The sequence below is a fragment of the Hyperolius riggenbachi genome, chromosome 6 (genome assembly GCF_040937935.1).
Source record: "Hyperolius riggenbachi isolate aHypRig1 chromosome 6, aHypRig1.pri, whole genome shotgun sequence".
NCBI lineage: Eukaryota > Metazoa > Chordata > Amphibia > Anura > Hyperoliidae > Hyperolius > Hyperolius riggenbachi.
Genome location: NC_090651.1, coordinates 299485709 through 299506519, shown reverse-complemented (window position 1 = coordinate 299506519; position 20811 = coordinate 299485709). Strand labels below are relative to the sequence as shown.

Here is a 20811-nt window from a genome sequence, read left to right as displayed (position 1 = left end):
AGACTTTTAAATTAAAAATTTCCTCCACCTTTCATCTTTATTCCCTTCACCTCTCTAAGAACTTGAAATATATATATATACATATATATATATATGTATATATATGGGAAGCTAACATTTTCCATCTCTGTGCTCCTCAGATGATTTCCCAAATCCACCTTTTATTTCTACAGTCTTTGTCTCCCCAGCATTGCCAAACTGTATTTTGCCATTCTGTGCCCCAAACAAACCTCCTAGGTTAAGGTTTGCTTCCCCTGTTTGGTCTGTTTGAAAGATAGAAAAATGTATTAAAGGACCAAAACCTTGTACAACATAAAATATTTAAAGAAACACTTAAGTAAAAAAAAAATCTCTGTAAACATATATAATAAAACATTACTCTAATAAGCCACTTACTGCAGTGTCTTTTATCTCCTGCAGCCCTCCATTGCCTGGAAATTCTCCCCTGTCAGTTTCCCCTGTCGGTGCCTGTCGCCGAATGACCCAGGAGCATAAACAGTAGAAGGCTCCCTCCTGCGCTGGGTCCTGATTCCGCCCGCCGCGCTCCAAGTTCCTGAGCTGCGCGAGCAGTTGTATCTTGGCTATGTGCGCGTGCGTGCACGCAGGGTGCGCGGCGCACGTTGCGCGGGTTGCGCACGCTCGCTTTCTCGTGCGCTCACATTGTGAGCAGCTTTGGATGTGCACGAGCCAGCAGTACAACTACCACGCGAGTACACCCAGCGCGAGTAGTGACATAAGCAGGGAAGGAGCGCTGGCTGACCCGGAAGTATTTCCGGCCAGCAGCACCATTTTGAATAAATTAAAAATAATCACGGAGAGGATAATAGCCGATCTAAGGCTTGGACAGCGGCGGTTTTTGTGACATAAGGAAGCGCTACAAGACTGCAACAGGGTAATACCTTTATGTGTAATATACTCTCAGACTTAAGATTTCCTTTAAGTTCATCTGATACTTGTGCAACTTAACTTAGTTCATTCAGATACATTTTAAGCGCAAAGACTTTAGAATCAAAAGATTTAAAAATCCCTCCACCTTTCATCTTATTTCCCTTCACCTCTCTAAGAACTTGAAATATATATATAAGGGAAGCTCACATTTTCCATCTCCGTGCTCCTCAAATGATTTCCCAAATCCACCTTTTATTTCTACAGTCTTTGTCTCCCCAGCATTGCCAAACTGTATTTTGCCATTCTGTGCCCCAAACAAACCTCCTAGGTTAAGGTTTGCTTCCCCTGTTTGGTCTGTTTGAAAGATAGAAAAATGTATTAAAGGACCAAAACCTTGTACAACATAAAATATTTAAAGAAACACTTAAGTAAAAAAAAAATCTCTGTAAACATATATAATAAAACATTACTCTAATAAGCCACTTACTGCAGTGTCTTTTATCTCCTGCAGCCCTCCATTGCCTGGAAATTCTCCCCTGTCAGTTTCCCCTGTCGGTGCCTGTCGCCGAATGACCCAGGAGCATAAACAGTAGAAGGCTCCCTCCTGCGCTGGGTCCTGATTCCGCCCGCCGCGCTCCAAGTTCCTGAGCTGCGCGAGCAGTTGTATCTTGGCTATGTGCGCGTGCGTGCACGCAGGGTGCGCGGCGCACGTTGCGCGGGTTGCGCACGCTCGCTTTCTCGTGCGCTCACATTGTGAGCAGCTTTGGATGTGCACGAGCCAGCAGTACAACTACCACGCGAGTACACCCAGCGCGAGTAGTGACATAAGCAGGGAAGGAGCGCTGGCTGACCCGGAAGTATTTCCGGCCAGCAGCACCATTTTGAATAAATTAAAAATAATCACGGAGAGGATAATAGCCGATCTAAGGCTTGGACAGCGGCGGTTTTTGTGACATAAGGAAGCGCTACAAGACTGCAACAGGGTAATACCTTTATGTGTAATATACTCTCAGACTTAAGATTTCCTTTAAGTTCATCTGATACTTGTGCAACTTAACTTAGTTCATTCAGATACATTTTAAGCGCAAAGACTTTAGAATCAAAAGATTTAAAAATCCCTCCACCTTTCATCTTATTTCCCTTCACCTCTCTAAGAACTTGAAATATATATATAAGGGAAGCTCACATTTTCCATCTCCGTGCTCCTCAAATGATTTCCCAAATCCACCTTTTATTTCTACAGTCTTTGTCTCCCCAGCATTGCCAAACTGTATTTTGCCATTCTGTGCCCCAAACAAACCTCCTAGGTTAAGGTTTGCTTCCCCTGTTTGCGATTGTCCACCTTTTACATCAATGTGGTCTGTTTAAAAGGTAAAACAAATGCCCAAATGACTAAAATTGTTCACAGTGTAAAATATTCAATGTCAGTTAATACTCATGTCATTGAGTTAATGCAGATACTTTTCAAACACAAAAACTTTAGAATTAAAAATCCCCACCACCTTTCATCTTAATTCCCTCCACCGCTAAAAGAACTTGAAATACACATAAGGGGACCTCACATTTTCCATCTCCATGCTCCTCAGATGATTTCCCAAACCCACTTTTAATTCCTATACTCTTTGTCTCCCCAGAACTTCCAAACTGTATTTTGCCATTTTGTTGACCAAACACGCCCCCAAGATTAAATGCCCAAATGACTAAAATTGTTTACAGTGTAAAATATTCAATGCCAGTTAATACTTATGCCATTGAGTTACTGCAGATACTTTTCAAACTCAAAGACTTTTAAATTAAAAATTCCCACCACCTTTCATCTTTATTCCCTTCACCTCTCTAAGAACTTGAAATATATATATATATGGGAAGCTCACATTTTCCATCTCTGTGCTCCTCAGATGATTTCCCAAATCCACCTTTTATTTCTACAGTCTTTGTCTCCCCAGCATTGCCAAACTGTATTTTGCCATTCTGTGCCCCAAACAAACCTCCTAGGTTAAGGTTTGCTTTCCCTGTTTGGTCTGTTTGAAAGATAGAGAAATGTATTACAGGACTAAAACCTTGTACAACATAAAATATTTAAGTTCATCTGCCTAACTTAGTTCATTCAGATACATTTTAAGCGCAAAGACTTTAGAATCAAAAGATTAAAAAATCCCTCCACCTTTTATCTTATTTCCCTTCACCTCTCTAAGAACTTGAAATATATATATAAGGGTAGCTCACATTTTCCATCTCCGTGCTCCTCAAATGATTTCCCAAATCCACCTTTTATTTCTACAGTCTTTGGCCTCGATTCATCATTCTCTTTGAGATAACTTTTTCCAGTTTGTTAAATTACCGAATTCGAAGTTTAGCGATTTCTAGTTGTATTCATCAAGGTTTTTCCTCATTCGGTGTGAATTCGATAACAATTCGTTAACCATTCGGTAACGTGTCGATATTTCCATTTTACAGTGGTACTTTAACACAAGGCCATAAGATTCCCATGGAATTGTGGGTAAAAGGCAGTCCTTTGAGCACTACGTAGCAACATTCTGAATAGGGCTTAACACCTGGACCAGGATTCTGAAAGTGGTTGGGACAATCCCACAATTTGATAGGAGCCTTTTCTAAAAAATTATAGTGCAGCTAGCAAATTAGTTAACCCTGACACCACCTGTGTTCTCTTACAAGATGATTCAAGAGAAATGCAGATGTCGTGTTATAGCAAATAAATCTATTCTCTTACAAATTTATATGGTTGCAGACCTTATTCTTGCCCTTTTGAGCCTTTGAATCACTCTCAGCTGATACATAATCACTTCAAATGGCTCCATCTTCTCTGTCAGCAATGATCTGACAGGAATAACGGCAGAGCAGTGAAGGAGATAACTAATCCTAAATGTAACGCTAAACCACGCCCACTTTCTTTTTCATGAATTGCACTTTATTCCGTTTTAGCGAATCGTTACCGAATCGTTACCGAATGTTCGCTAACAGCTGTAGATAACTTTGATGAATCCTGAAATGAAGTTAACAAATTCGGTATTTTACCAAACTGTTGTTAGCAAATTTGCTAAGTGTTGATGAATCGAGGCCTTTGTCTCCCCAGCATTGCCAAACTGTATTTTGCCATTCTGTGCCCCAAACAAACCTCCTAGGTTAAGGTTTGCCTCCCCTGTTTGCGATTGTCCACCTTTTACATCAATGTGGTCTGTTTAAAAGGTAAAACAAATGCCCAAATGACTAAAATTGTTCACAGTGTAAAATATTCAATGTCAGTTAATACTTATGTCATTGAGTTAATGCAGATACTTTTCAAACACAAAAACTTTAGAATTAAAAATACCCACCACCTTTCATCTTAATTCCCTCCACCGCTAAAAGAACTTGAAATACACATAAGGGGAGCTCACATTTTCCATCTCCATGCTCCTCAGATGATTTCCCAAACCAATTTTTTATTCCTATACTCTTTGTCTCCCCAGAACTTCCAAACTGTATTTTGCCATTTTGTTGACCAAACACGCCCCCAAGATTAAATGCCCAAATGACTAAAATTGTTTACAGTGTAAAATATTCAATGCCAGTTAATACTTATGCCATTGAGTTACTGCAGATACTTTTCAAACTCAAAGACTTTTAAATTAAAAATTCCCACCACCTTTCATCTTTATTCCCTTCACCTCTCTAAGAACTTGAAATATATATATATATGGGAAGCTCACATTTTCCATCTCTGTGCTCCTCAGATGATTTCCCAAATCCACCTTTTATTTCTACAGTCTTTGTCTCCCCAGCATTGCCAAACTGTATTTTGCCATTCTGTGCCCCAAACAAACCTCCTAGGTTAAGGTTTGCTTCCCCTGTTTGGTCTGTTTGAAAGATAGAAAAATGTATTAAAGGACCAAAACCTTGTACAACATAAAATATTTAAGTTCATCTGATACTTGTGCAACTTAACTTAGTTCATTCAGATACATTTTAAGCGCAAAGTCTTTAGAATCAAAAGATGAAAAAATCCCTCCACCTTTCATCTTATTTCCCTTCACCTCTCTAAGAACTTGAAATATATATATATAAGGGTAGCTCACATTTTCCATCTCCGTGCTCCTCAAATGATTTCCCAAATCCACCTTTTATTTCTACAGTCTTTGTCTCCCCAGCATTGCCAAACTGTATTTTGCCATTCTGTGCCCCAAACAAACCTCCTAGGTTAAGGTTTGCTTCCCCTGTTTGCGATTGTCCACCTTTTATATTAATGTGGTCTGTTTAAAAGGTAAAACAAATGCCCAAATGACTAAAATTGTTCACAGTGTAAAATATTCAATGTCAGTTAATACTTATGTCATTGAGTTAATGCAGATACTTTTCAAACACAAAGACTTTAGAATTAAAAATCCCCACCACCTTTCATCTTAATTCCCTCCACTGCTAAAAGAACTTGAAATACACATAAGGGGAGCTCACATTTTCCATCTCCATGCTCCTCAGATGATTTCCCAAACCCACTTTTTATTCCTATACTCTTTGTCTCCCCAGAACTTCCAAACTGTATTTTGCCATTTTGTTGACCAAACAAGTCCCCAAGATTAACCACTTCGCATCCAGACCTTGTTTTCCCCTTATTGACCAGAGCAGTTTTGACACTTTAGCGGTGTCCCTTTTTAATCAGCAATAACTTCATCTGTACTCGTGCCACTTAAATTATCTATATATCGTTTTTTTCAAGACAAACTAAGCTTTCATTGGGGGTATTTGGTACAAAGTAAAATGTTCCTCTCTATGCATTTTAATGGAAAAAAGTGGGAAAATTTTTTAAAAATGCATTGTTTCTCAATTTTGACCGATTCCTGTTTGGAAATAAAAAGTGCGATTGACATAAAAACTGTGCCGCCAGTTAAAGTCGCCCCATTATAGATATCCAGATGTGTCCCCAGTATCACAGCCTCCCCCAGTATAGTCAGATGTGTCCCCAATATCAGCCCCCCTAGCATAGCCACATGTGTCCCCTGCGTTTGACAGCCCCAGAATAGATTGACAGACGCACCCCCAGGAATAGTGCCCCTCTTTACAGCCATATGTGTCCCCGGATCAGAATTAACCCCATTATGGCCAGATGTACCCCCAGGATTAGTGCTGCCCCCCCCCATTATAGCCAAATGTGCCCCCAGTATATGATTACTGCCCCCCCCCCAGTTGCCCAGATGCACTAAATTAGTAACCCCCCCTCCCCTTAGTCAATTAGATGCCCCCCAACAAATATCTAAACCCCCTTTTATTTATGCTACCCCCACCCCCCAGGATCGATAGCCAGATGCCCCCCCCCCCCCCAATGAGGCAGCCCCCTCCGTGCAGAAATCTTAAAAAAAATTATCCAGCAAGCAGCCTCACTCACCTACCTCGGTCCTGCGACTGTCCTGAAGCCCGATCCTCTGTTCCCTGCTCTGCAGTCAGCCGCATATTGCCGGTAACCCGGGTCCCGGCTTGATGACGTCATCAAGCTGGGACCCGGGTTTCCGGCAATATGCGGCTGAATGCAGAGCGGTGATCAGAGGATCAGGTTTCAGGATCGTCGCAGGAACGAGGTAGGTGAGTGAGGCTCCCTGCTGGATGATTTTTTTTAACTCTTTGCGCGCCGAGGGGGACAGATGAAGGATCGCTGCAGTTCACTACTGCAGCGATCATTCATGGGAGGGGGGTGGACTAATTGGCCAAAAGGGAACATGTTCCCTTCCACCAATTAGTATTGCAGCTGACAGTGCCGAAGGGTGCGCTCTGAAGCGCACCCGACCGTGCACAGCAGGGCTGCAGCCAGGTCAGTATATCTACGTCGCTGTGGCTTGGAGGATGCCACAGCTGACGTAGATATACTGTAGCGGTGGGGAAAGTGGTTAAATGCCCAAATGACTAAAATTGTTTACAGTGTAAAATATTCAATGCCAGTTAATACTTATGCCATTGAGTTACTGCAGATACTTTTCAAACTCAAAGACTTTTAAATTAAAAATTCCCACCACCTTTCATCTTTATTCCCTTCACCTCTCTAAGAACTTGAAATATACATATATATATATGGGAAGCTCACATTTTCCATCTCTGTGCTCCTCAGATGATTTCCCAAATCCACCTTTTATTTCTACAGTCTTTGTCTCCCCAGCATTGCCAAACTGTATTTTGCCATTCTGTGCCCCAAACAAACCTCCTAGGTTAAGGTTTGCTTCCCCTGTTTGGTCTGTTTGAAAGATAGAAAAATGTATTAAAGGACCAAAACCTTGTACAACATAAAATATTTAAGTTCATCTGATACTTGTGCAACTTAACTTAGTTCATTCAGATACATTTTAAGCGCAAAGTCTTTAGAATCAAAAGATTAAAAAATCCCTCCACCTTTCATCTTATTTCCCTTCACCTCTCTAAGAACTTGAAATATATTTATAAGGGAAGCTCACATTTTCCATCTCTGTGCTCCTCAAATGATTTCCCAAATCCACCTTTTATTTCTACAGTCTTTGTCTCCCCAGCATTGCCAAACTGTATTTTGCCATTCTGTGACCCAAACAAACCTCCTAGGTTAAGGTTTGCTTCCCCTGTTTGCGATTGTCCACCTTTTACATCAATGTGGTCTGTTTAAAAGGTAAAACAAATGCCCAAATGACTAAAATTGTTCACAGTGTAAAATATTCAATGTCAGTTAATACTTATGTCATTGAGTTAATGCAGATACTTTTCAAACACAAAAACTTTAGAATTAAAAATCCCCACCACCTTTCATCTTAATTCCCTCCACCGCTAAAAGAACTTGAAATACACATAAGGGGAGCTCACATTTTCCATCTCCATGCTCCTCAGATGATTTCCCAAACACACTTTTTATTCCTATACTCTTTGTCTCCCCAGAACTTCCAAATTGTATTTTGTCATTTTGTTGACCAAACAAGCCCCCAAGATTAATTTTTGCATAACCTTTTTGTGTTTGTCCTACTTTGACGTCAACATGGTCTGTTTTATGAGAATAAAAATTACTTAGTAGACTAAACCTTTGTACAATTTAAGACATTTATGATTAATTTACACTTATATAACATAGCTTATTCAGATACTTTCTGACAACAAGATTCAAACTTTAAGAAATAAAAAAATCTCACCCCCTTCACCTTAAGATTATACACTTTATATAAAAAGACTTCCCTCCACCTCTCTAAAATTGTGAGATACACATAAGTGAATATTTTAATATATTCACTGAATCTGAAGAAAAGGTTTTCTTTCACCTAAGAACCTGTGATAGATATAAAGAGAACTCACATGTCCCAGCTCTGTTTTCCACAGATGATTTCCCAAATCCATTATTGATTTCACTGCCTCCTTTGATTTCTACAGTCTTTGTCTCCCCAGCATTGCCAAACTGTATTTTGCCATTCTGAGCCCCAAACAAACCTCCTAGGTTAAGGTTTGCTTCCCCTGTTTGCGACTGTCCACCTTTTACATCAATGTGTACATCAATCAATTACCCAAATGACTCAAATCTTTTACAGTATAAAACATTCACTTAATTCTTATGTCATTGAGTTAATTCAAATAATTTTGAAATCCAAGACTTTCAGATTAAAAATGCCCTTCATCTTTTAAAGAACTTGAAGTACGCATAAGGTGAGCTCACATTTTCCATCTCCATGCTGCTCAGATGTTTTCCTAAATCCAATTTTTATTCCTATACTGTCTGGTCTCCCCAAAACTTCCAAGCTGTTTTATGCCATTTTGTTGACCAAACAAGATTGAAGTTTGCAGCACCGCTTTGCATTTGTCCTACTTTGACATCAACATGGTATGTTTTATGAGAAGAGAAATCACTTAGGAGACTAAAACTTTGAACAGAGTAATGCGTTTATGACCAATTTACTGTATATGCATATTATTTAGTTTTTTTCAGATAATTTCTGAAGTTAAGATCTCAAACTTTAAAAGAGAAAAAATGTCACCCCTTCACCTTAAGGCTGGTTTCACAGTGGGACATTACAGGCGCACGTTAGAGCAGCCTGTAACGCACCCCACCGCACAGCAATGAAAAATCAATGGGGCTGTTCACAGTGCGGACGTTGCGTTACATTGTAACGCTGCGTCACAAGGCAACGTACTGCATGCAGTACTTTGGACGCGGCTGAGCCGCGTTAGACTGCTTGCACATGCTCAGTAATGTTGGGGAGGAGCGAAGAGCGGCCAGGCACATGGCTAATAAATATGCACTGCACGTTATGACATGCAGTGTTTACTTCCTGGAGCAGCCGCTCTGTGCGGCGATTGGCCGGCGGGACCACGTGATGCCGCATGCGCACAAGAGTGCGCATCACGGCATCACTGACGCCAGAGTGAGCTGCACAGCGCGGCTCACTCTGACGTCCAGATCCAGCACCACCAGGCGTTGAGTTAGGGGGACGTTATGCGACCTTAACGCCCCCTCTAACGCAACGTCCTGGTGTGAAATTAGCCTAAGACTATACACTTATTAGAAAAATACTTCCTTCCCTTCAAAATCCTGAAAACATACTGGCTGGTTACTTGGCTTCCTCAAAATTTGGCATTAAGGTCTAGACAGTAAGGACGGTGGGAACTCTGTCTAGCTGCAAGCAAGTTTTTACAACAAAGAAGACAGACAATTAGAAGACAGAAGAACATAATATTTAACCTCTTGAGCCCCAGGGATGTATACCCCCTAGTGACCAGGCCATTGTTTGCAATTCGGCACTTCACAACTTTAACGGTTTATTGCTCGGTTATAAAACTTAGCCACTTATTTCTGTTTTTCCATTCAACTGACCAAGCAAAGACCCCACGTTTACATTGGCATCGAGCAGTTCTGTTTTCAGATACAAATGAACATTTAAACTGCAGCTACAGCTATTTAAAAATGTATGCAGCAAAATTCCCAGCTCCATCCAAAAGTATTACAAGCACTATTTGCAGATTAGCTGACACTATGGAGAACTTACGGTATAAAATGTTTCAGACCATAACATGCTCCAGACTATAAGACATACCTAAGTTTAGAGGACAAGAAGCAGGAAAAAAAATACTAAAACCAATGTGTCCATGGTGCAGGGGCTTCTACCCCCAATTATTATGCTCCCCTATTATTTGCAGAGTAGCTGCTACTATAGAGAATTGACAGTATTAAATATGTTAGTATGACTATGGAAGAGTGAAAATTAATTCCAAAAGTTTTATAACTAAGGTCATTATTTGGAATATTAACTTACTTTTTCCTCCTTCCTTTTCTCCACTGGATTGAATCCTAACACCACCCTTAATATCCTGGTTTCCATTAATTGTTATGGTCTTTGAAACGCTACCGCCACTTATTTCTGTTTTTCCATTCAACTGACCAAGCAAAGACCCCACGTTTACATTGGCATCGAGCAGTTCTGTTTTCAGATACAAACGTACATTTAAACTGCAGCTGCAGCAATTTAAAAATGTATGCAGCAAAATTCCCAGCACCATCCAAAAGTATTACAAGTATTATTTGCAGAGTAGCTGATACTATGGAGAACTTATAAAATATGTTAGTAGGACCTTTGTAGAGTGGAAATTAGTTCCAAAAGTTTCATAATGAAAACTAAGTTCATTATTTGGAACTTTAACTTACTTTTTCCTCCATCCTTTTCTCCACTGGATTGTATCCCAACACCACCCTTAATATCCTGGTTTCCATTTATGGTAATGGTCTTTGAAAAGCTACCGCCACTTATTTCTGTATTTCCATTCAGCTGACCAAGCAAAGACCCCACGTTTACATTGGCATCGAGCAGTTCTGTTTTCAGATACAAACGTACATTTAAACTGCAGCTGCCACAATTTTAAAATGTATGCAGCAAAATTCCCAGCACCATCTAAAAGTATTACAAGTATTATTTGCAGAGTAGCTGCTACTATGTAGAACTTATGGTATTATTATGTTAGTATGACTATCAAGTGAGCGGCAATGCTGGAGGCTGCTGGTGATGGGCGCCAATGGTCTCGCGGGCAGTACCATGGCTCCGTCATTGGGGCCAATCAATGCACTCGCTCAGTAGCAGTCAGTGCACTGATTGGCCCCAATGATAGAGATGTGGTCCCACCCACGAGACCATCCCCGCCTATCACCAGCAGCCTCTAGCATTTTCGCTCACTCAATTGGACATGGATACATGATGCCAGTGTCTGCAGCTCAGCAGTTCGGCACACTGCACTCGCCGGACATTGAGTAAAGCTGATGAAAGCAACCCTCAGTCAGAGTGAGCCTCCATGCCCACAACTCTGCCGGTGCTCCCTTCTCACTCCAACCACTACAGTATGTATTTGTCGGGGGACACCTGGAAATATATTCAGACCATAAGATGCACTGACTTTTCTCCCCCACTTTTTTGGGGGGAAAAGTGCGTTATGGTCCAAAAAATACGTTATTTTAGTAAGACTATTATAGAGTGGAGATTAGTTCCAAAAGTTTCATAACTAGGCTAATTATTTGGAATATTAACTTACTTTTTCCTCCTTCCTTTTCTCCACTGGATTGAATCCCAACACCACCCTTAATATCCTGGTTTCCATTAATTGTTATGGTCTTTGAAACGCTACCGCCGCTTATTTCTGTTTTTCCATTCAACTGACCAAGCAAAGACCCCACGTTTACATTGGCATCGAGCAGTTCTGTTTTCAGATACAAACGTACATTTAAATTGCAGCTGCAGCAATTTAAGAATGTATGCAGCAAAATTCCCAACACCATCCAAAAGTATTACAAGTATTATTTGCAGAGTAGCTGATACTATGAAGAACTTATAAAATATGTTAGTAAGAACTTTGTAGAGTGGAAATTAGTTCTAAAAGTTTCATAATCATAACTAAGTTCATTATTTGGAACTTTAACTTACTTTTTCCTCCTTCCTTTTCTCCACTGGATTGTATCCCAACACCACCCTTAATATCCTGGTTTCCATTTATGGTAATGGTCTTTGAAAAGCTACCGCCACTTATTTCTGTTTTTCCATTCAACTGACCAAGTAAAGACCCCACGTTTACATTGCCATCGAGCAGTTCTGTTTTCAGATACAAATGTACATTTAAACTGCAGCTGCAGCAATTTTAAAATGTATGCAGCAAAATTCCCAGCACCATCCAAAAGTATTACAAGCATTATTTGCAAAGTAGCTGCTGCTATGGAAAACTAATTAAATATGTTAGTAAGACTTTAGTAGGTAGAATAGAATTTAGTTCCAAACATTTCATAATGAAGGTAATTATTTGGAACGTTAACTTACTTTGTCCTCCCTCCATTTCTCCAATGGATTGTATTCCAAGACCACCCTTAATATCCTGGTTTCCATTAATTGTAATGGTCTTTGAAACACTACCGCTGCTTATTTCTGTTTTTCCATTCAACTGACCAAGCAAAGACCCCACGTTTGCACTGCCATCAAGTACTTCTGTTTTCAGATACAAATGTACATTTAAATTGCAGCAATTTAAAAATGTATGCAGCAAAATGCCCTGCCCAGCACCATACAAAAGTATTATAAGTATTTTTTGCAGAGTAGCTGCTACTATGGAAAACGTATTATTACTGCATGATGATTTCCCAAATAACGGTGCGAAAAGATCACCTAGGAGAAAAATGAAACTGCATATGGGCCAAGGAGAGTAATTTAATAATTCAGGTATGATGCCCATATACATCCTGAAATTTCTCCTAGGCGACAATTTTTCATTTCGTATTTAAAATACCTTTTCAGCATTTTCAATTGAAAAAGTACCAAAAAGTAATTGAAAAACTATTATCATAAATATTTTGAATATTTTCTTGATTACTGGTGATTTAAAATGCATGTATTTACTTTGTTTAAGTTGTGAATATATCACCTAGGAGAATACCCAGTTGAAAAATGTAATTGTATATCAGCCATATGGACCATGGGGCATATGCAATTAACTTTTTCTCCTGAGGTTTCTCCAAGGAGATAATTTTTCAACTTCTTTTAAAAATAACTTTGTAGCATTTTGCAGTTGACCAAGAGCCAAAAAGTAGATGAAAAGTACTATCAAAGATTATTTGGAGTATTTTCCCACTTCCTGGTAGTTTAAAAGGCATTTTATTTACAAGCTGTGAAAATATCACCTAGGAAAAAATGCAATGTTGTCATAACCTTGGTAGAAAGCCCTTAATTCTTGCACATTACCACAGTGGCTTAGTAAATTTTTTAGCAGGAGTTTTAACTTACTTTTTGCATCTGCTCCACCATTCACAGCTACTCCAGCTTGCACGCCACCACTCATGCCACCTGCCTGTACATTGATGTTGCCTATATAAAATTAACAAATGAAGCACAGTTACTGCACACATTCCTGGGACGTTCATAATGTAGAAGGCAATATTTGAAGCAGAACTAATTTTACTTAAACGATACCTCAGTGAGGAAAAACACGGTCTACTTACTTGGGGCTTTCTCCAGCCACGGCAGCATATCTGTCCCATGCGTTGCAGATGCTGACCTCGCCAGGTCAGCATCTACTGTGCCTGGGCAGAGGGGTCCAGGCTATGTGAGTGCATTCACGAGCGCAATAGTTCCCGACCTGGCGAGATTGGCATCTGCAATGGAGGGGATCCCGGGACACCGGAGCTGTGGCGAGGGACAGATAGGCTGCCAGGGGTTGAAGGAAGCCCCAGGGAAGTAGATCTTTTTTTTTCTCAGACATATCCTTTAAAGAGAACCCGAGGTGGGTTTGAAGAATATTATCTGCATACAGAGGCTGGATCTGCCTATACAGCCCAGCCTCTGTTGCTATCCCAAACCCCCCTAAGGTCCCCCTGCACTCTGCAATCCCTCATAAATCACAGCCACGCTGCTGACAAACAGCTTGTCAGAGCTGGCTGTGTTTATCTCTATAGTGTCAGTCTGCTGCTCTCCCCGCCTCCTGCAGAACTCCAGTCCCCGCCTGCATCCCTTCCCTCCCTGCTGATTGGAGGGAAGGGACGGGGGCAGGGACCGGAGCTATGCAGGAGGCGGGGGAGCAGCTGAGACTGACACTACAGATGTAAACACAGCCTCACAGCATGGCTGTGATTTATGAGGGATTGCTGAGTGCAGGGGGACCTTAGTGGGGTTTGGGATAGCAACAGAGGCTGGGCTGTATAGGCAGATCCAGCCTCTGTATGCAGATAACATTCTTTAAACACACCTCGGGTTCTCTTTAAGGAGCTGACCATTCATAATCAAGATGATTAAAGATATTATATGGCTGAATGTAACATTTTCAGGAATTCTAAGAATCCCTCATGTGCTTTGGCACTCCTCTCTTAGGAAAAGAGAAAGATTCCTCCTACAGCAATTTATAACAATGAGGTAGGCCACATCTCCATGAGAGACAGTCAACGAGACAAAGCAAACATTGAGTTTATGCAAATGTGTATGCTAATTGGATGCAGATTGAAAATGAACTTAACCAATACTGCGTAAATTAGTGAGTGAATCTGTCTTTGTCACTTTTATGACCAACTTAATATCATAGGTGAGGAAAACAAGAAATATAACTTTGTATAACATTAATTCATATTTTGAATGTATCGTTTAAAGTTGAAGTCTAGGCAGATAAGCAAAGCATTGTACTCTAGCTGATCACTGTAACTGTTATTAAGTGGCCACAAGCCTATATATAGATCAATTATTGATCCACCCCATGATCACAATACTCTGTTCATAATTCAAATTATGCCATGTAGGAGGAGGGACTGTATGTGAAGCCAACTGGCAGGTGCTGTATCTGCTTCAGCCTGGGAATGGGGCAGGGTTTTTAGCCTGCTGAATTCTGTTAGCTGTAAAATTGGTCTCTGGTTGGAGTTAATGAGCTCTGGCGTCTATTGTAGGACAATTTGAAATAAATATTTTATCTTCTAAGCTTTGTTTCTGCCTAGACCTTGGCTTTAAAGTTCCATCCATGACCAAGGATTACTGTGATCATAAATTATTTTAGTACTTTATTCATTCTGGAAAATGATCTGTGAGAAAAAGGAACACGTGGCTAGGTTTTTCAGTAAGTGAAAGTTAAGTTAAAGGACACCTAGGGTGAGAGTTATATGCAGGCTGCCATATTTATTTCCTTGTAAACAATGCCAGTTTCCTTGTAAACAATGCCAGTTGCCTGGCAGTCCTGTTGATCTTCTGGCATACATTAGTTTCTGAGTCAATACCCTGGAACAAGCATATGGCTAATCCAGTAAATCCTGTGTCCGCTGAGTCAGAGTACCAGATCTGCATATGCTTGTTCAGGGGCTGTGACTAAAAGTATTAGAGACACAGGATCAGGAGGACTGCTAGACAACTGGAATTATTTAAAAGGAAGTAAATATGGCAGCCTCCAAGTCACTCTCACCTCGGGTTCCCTTTAAGGTTAGCGTAGGCATAGACATGAGGGAAAATGTAAATAGGGCTGATGGAAACTCTCAAGTCCATAGTCATCCTCTTTATATCAAAGTGACATTTGGTGGAGTGATTTGTTCAACAACAGCGCTCATTAAGTGCACAGTCTAAATACAAGTATATTAAACTATATAATATACTAAAATATTCCAATAAATATTTAACTCCATTAGTAGAATACTTCGGAAGCATATACTATTGTTGGAATAATAAAATTACTGTGAATAGTGAGTCCTGATTTTTATTAAGTTGAACCTTAACTTACCTTTTCCATCGCTTCCACTGTTCCCAGCTGCAGCTAGACCACCTTGAGCGCTGATACCAAGACCACCCACTTGTACATTGGTTTTAACATTGACATCTGTTGGAATTTAACAAAGAAAACACAGTTAGCATTAAAAGCATGGTATATCGTTCGTGATGTATGGCCTGCTGTTCTTAGGGAAACGTGCATGAATTCTAAGCAAGCCAGAAATCTTTCACTGCATCGCTTTACATCCTAGCATGAGAAAGTACCTCCAATTACAGCAGGTTACAACAAGTTAAATCATGAAGATGAAAACCATTTGGTAAATGACCATTAGAAATTGACATAGGCTGCTGCCTACACTTCCTCTTTGCATCACATTATTAATGGTGGAGGGAATTAGGCTACTTGGTGGTTAAAGGAAACCCGTGGTGAGATGGATAAACTGACTGCCATATTTATTTCCTTTAACAATAATAGTTGCCTGGCAGCCCTCCTGATCCTGTATCTCTTATACGTTTAGATATAGACGCTGAACAAGCATGCAGCAGATCAGATACTCTGACTCAGCTGACTCGGGTTTTGCTGGATTAGCTATATGCTTATTTCAGGATTTTGACTCAGACACTAATTATACCAGAACATCAACAGGGCTACCAGGCAACTGGCATTGTTTACAAGGAAATAGATATGGCAGCCTCCATATCCCTCTCACCTTGGGTCCCCTTTAAGAGAGTTGCCTTAAAGCGCTAGCATCCCTGCCAAGCATGCTATCTGTTCTGAGTTTGAATGTTCTACTTGAATTTATCTGGGTTTCCCCATACTAGAAATACACTGGTTGGTTTTCTGTCTTCCCCCAAATTCACCCTAGACAATGGTAGGGATATTAGAGTGTGTATGCCTTGAGCAACTGTGGGATTTGTACATAGATCAAGATACTCTGTGCTGTTTTATATGTGGGCAATATGAAAATGCTCTGGAATATACAGGCATTGGTAGGAATTCATAATTACACCCTTTAAAGGGAACCCGAGGTGAGATGGATATACAGGCTGCCATATTTATTTCCTTTTAACAATGCTAGTTGCCTGGCAGCCCTCCTTATCCTGTGTCTCTAATACTTTTAGATATAGACCCTGAACAAGCTTGCAGCAGATCAGATACTCTGACTCAGCTGACTCAGGAGTCACTAGATTAGCGATATGCTTGTTCCAGGGTTTTGACTCAGACACTACTTTTTCCAGAACATCAGCAGGGCTGCCAGGAAACTGGCATTGTTTACAAGAAAATAGATATGGCAGTCTCTATATCCCTCTCACCTTGGGTTCTCTTTAATTATTATTGCAGTTAATTATTTTTTACAGCTGTTTATACATTTACAAGATATTTCATCCAGATCTAGTGGGCCACGTATGTTCTCCAGTGTTCTCCACTGTTCTCTCTCAACCCCAATGTAACCAAATGTTAGGACAGACATGGCTTCCATTTGAGGGAAGCTTCGTAATCAGAGAATTACCACTGTTGAGAGCATTGTCTTATCTCCAATGCAAATCTATAGCTTAATCTGAACAAAAGTTATTAACAGAGGAAACAGAGGAGGTGAGAAAAGGTCTTCGCCACTCACCCTTCACACTTTCCACAATCACAGGAGCAATCGTAGCAATCTTCAGTGATGACCCTCCTCCAATGTTTATGCTACCACCTCCACTGATCACAGAAGTCTTCATATCACTACCTCCACTGATCACAGAAGTCTTCACGTCACCACCTCCACTGATCACAGAAGTCTTCACGTCACTACCTCCACTGATCACAGAAGTCTTCACGTCACCACCTCCACTGATCACAGAAGTCTTCACGTCACTACCTCCACTGATCATAGAAGTCTTGATGTCACTACCTCCACTGATCACAGAAGTCTTCACGTCACTACCTCCACTGATCATGGAAGTCTTCACGTCACTACTGCTGCTAATCACAGAGGTCTTCACATCAGCACTTCCTCCCATGGATTTTCCACCAATGGAGATGCTGGCACCTCCTTTGAGCACTATGATTTACAAAAATTAAACACAAAAGTTTTAATTACTTGTCCTCACTGCTGTAATGTTTTAAATTAAATTTCTTAAATAACATTATACTAATGCACACTGCTCTTTTATCTTGCTGGGCAGAACTGCACAATGGCCCTTATTCAATTCACTTTTTCGCCTGAGTTTTCTCCTAGGTGATATTTTCATACCTTATCAATAAAATGCGTTTTAAGCCACCAGCAAGCAAGAAAATACTCCGAATAAATCTGGCAGTAATTTTTCACCTGCTTTTTGCACGTTTTCAACTACAGAGTGCTTAAAAACAAATGTTTTAACAGAACATGAAAAAATAATATCCTAGGTGAAAACTTAGGAGAAAAAGGGAATTGAATATGGCCACGGTGTTTTTTGTGTTTCATGGGAACAGCCAACATGATTCTTGAAAATTCTGAAAATGGCATTTCCTCCTGTACAGCTCACATCCCTATCTAATATTTGATTCACTTCATGGTTATTCACTTTAAGGGAAACTTGCATGTAAAGTATTTACAGCACAAGGTCATTGGGCTTGATTCACAAAAGTGTGATAACTCAGTTATCACGTGTAAAGGCTTTGCATGTGCTAAGTATCATTATCACATGCTAAGTATCATTATCACGTGCGAAGTATCATTATCATGTGCTAAGCATCATTATTTCGCGCGAAGTATTATTATCATGTGCTAAGTATCATTATCATGTGCGAAGTATCATTATCATGTGCTAAGTATCATTGTCACGTGAAGTCACTGCAGATCGCGCAAACGGAATGTAGATCATTAATTATTACTGTATACAGTATATAAAGCAACGCGCGTTAAACTTTGCGCGCGCCGTATTGCATTAACTCACATGTTAATGTAAGCACACGTACAGTAATAATTCTTGCTCTACATTCCGTTTGCGTGATCTGCAGTGAATGATACTGATATGATAATGATACTTAGCACATGATATCACGTGCAAGGTGGCTGATCACTGTCATGCTAAGTGTTAGCATGCTTTAGTGAATCGAGCCCAGTAAGTCATCACTGTTAACATACATAGTTCTTCATTACAAACTTCAACAGTGATAACAGTATTAAAACTGGGCCGGGCTAATTGAAATCTATGCCCTGTTTGGGACCGGTCCCTGCCAGGGCATAGATTTCAATTAGCCCACCACATACTCCCACCACTACCACTGATTGCACCACTCTCCCGCTGCTACAGCTCACTCACCCTGCTGTCGGTATGGCATTAGAGCTTCATGAGCTGGTCAGGGGATGATTTAATTGGCTCCTGACTGGCTCACGGAGCTCTGCTGTCATTGCTACGATAGAGTGAGTGGGCTTCAGTGATGGGAGAGCATCGCAAATGGCGAGCATGGCGGGTCCATGCTGCATGACGTCGGTGAGTCCCGTTTTGTGTACCAGTGGCCTCTGGTCCTTAAGGGGCCAGAGACTGCTGTTAACCTCTTGCCAACCGCGTCACGCTGATGGGCGTGGCCGCGGCGGCAGCCCCAGGATCACCTAACGCCGATTGGCGTAAAGTCCTGGGGATCTGTTTTGCAGGAGATCACACTCAGGCTGCGCGCGTATCTCCTGCTTGGGGGGCAGAGCTCCACCCCGCCTTCAGTCTCCGAGCGGCTATTGCTGCTTGGGAGACTGTTAGACGGCGTGATCGCCGTCTATTTACATGTACAGCTCTGCGATCGGCAGCAGCACTGTACTGGGGACAGCCGTGTCACACGGCTGTCCCCCTGGGGGACAAGAGAGCGATCAGCTCTCATAGGCAGAAGCCTATGACAGCCGATGGCCATAATTGGCTGGCTGTGGGGAGGGAGGGTAGATATTTAAAGAAACAGTTTTTTTAAATTAAAAACATCAGCAATAATATTTGTTAAAAAAATAAACATGGGGGAGCGATCAGACCCCACCAACAGAGAGCTATGTTGGTGGGGAGAAAAGGGGGGAGGAAATCACTTGTGTGCTGTGTTGTGCAGCCCTGCAGCTTAGCCTTAAAGCTGCAGTGGCCTATTTTACTAAAAATGGCCTGGTCACTAGGGGGGTTTAGCACTGCGGTCCTCAAGAGGTTAATATTCTGAAAAGAGCATACTGTTTGTAAACAAAGTATGGGGGGTTCTCTTTTGAGGGGAACCCATCCACAGCTTGTGTTTGCAAAGACATTTCTGAATTCAGATACACTTTAAAGATGTCAGCTCTGCATTAATTCTATTCTTGAACTCTTTGCTTAGATCTGAGATGTGAAGCAGTCAGCATAATGAATTTAAAATTCTTAACAAAAATGATTTCTCAAAACCTTGTCAACCAATCTCAATGAGCCTTATGCAAGACCTCAAAGACTTAATTCTAATGTGCATTTTATACAAACCTGATAGGTGGGAAGCTGCACACAGGACAAGGAAAAAGCTGTGGCGCTAGCAGACATGATGAGTGACAGACTAGCGGTCCTAACAGTGGTAATAGTTATGTTCCGCTATAAGCCCCCTAACCAGTGCTATAATTATTTCTTTCACTATGCGTTCCTAACTTGTACCACCATCATGTCTTCTCCAGCATAAGTGTTATGTCAGAGGCAAGGTAGGATTTATACTTTTACTGCCCCTAGACCAAGCATGTAGGGCTCCCCTTCCATGTGCACATGTGCAGTAGCGCCCCTCCCATTCCGCGTGCAGACCCCTCTTCCATGTGTAAAATCCATGTATGCAGCCACTCTCTTTCATGTACAGCTCCCTTGAGCATCAGCTTCTGTTTTCCATATGTTGTTCCCAATTTGCACCTTCCTTTTTCATATGAAGCAACCCCTATTTCACATCCAGGTGCCCCTTTGGGTTATTGCCGCCCAAGGCTCATGCCATTGAGGCCTTTACAGAAATCTGGTCGGGGAAAGGGAGGGAGTGGCAAGTTGCAACCATGGAGCTGTGGAGAGGAAGCAGGTGATCCAAGTATGAGCTGAGATTTTCGCCTCAGTTTTTGTGGATTAAAATAGGGGCATATACCTTACCTTTAATTAAATACTTATTTTAAAGATTTGCCTTTTTCGTTTTCCAATTCTAATCACACTTTCCAAAATAGGCAGCATTACAAGTCCTGCACATGACCCATTGAGATCAACAGACATTCATACTAACACAAAGCATTTTTATATTTTCTGAAAAAGTCTGGTACGT

General features: G+C 41.0%; 1 protein-coding gene across 1 annotated transcript in view; it reads right to left on the bottom strand.

The window, feature by feature from the left end:
- The window catches only part of LOC137522175 (otogelin-like), a 245595-nt gene that overhangs the window by 201830 nt on the left and 22954 nt on the right, over positions 1-20811 (bottom strand). Inside the window, exons 5-7 of the mRNA XM_068242207.1 lie at positions 17192-17617; positions 15586-15681; positions 13125-13205 (exon numbers count right to left, since the gene is read on the bottom strand). Coding sequence (XP_068098308.1) covers positions 13125-13205; positions 15586-15681; positions 17192-17617 — 603 coding nt within the window. The remainder of the gene's footprint in view (positions 1-13124; positions 13206-15585; positions 15682-17191; positions 17618-20811) is intronic.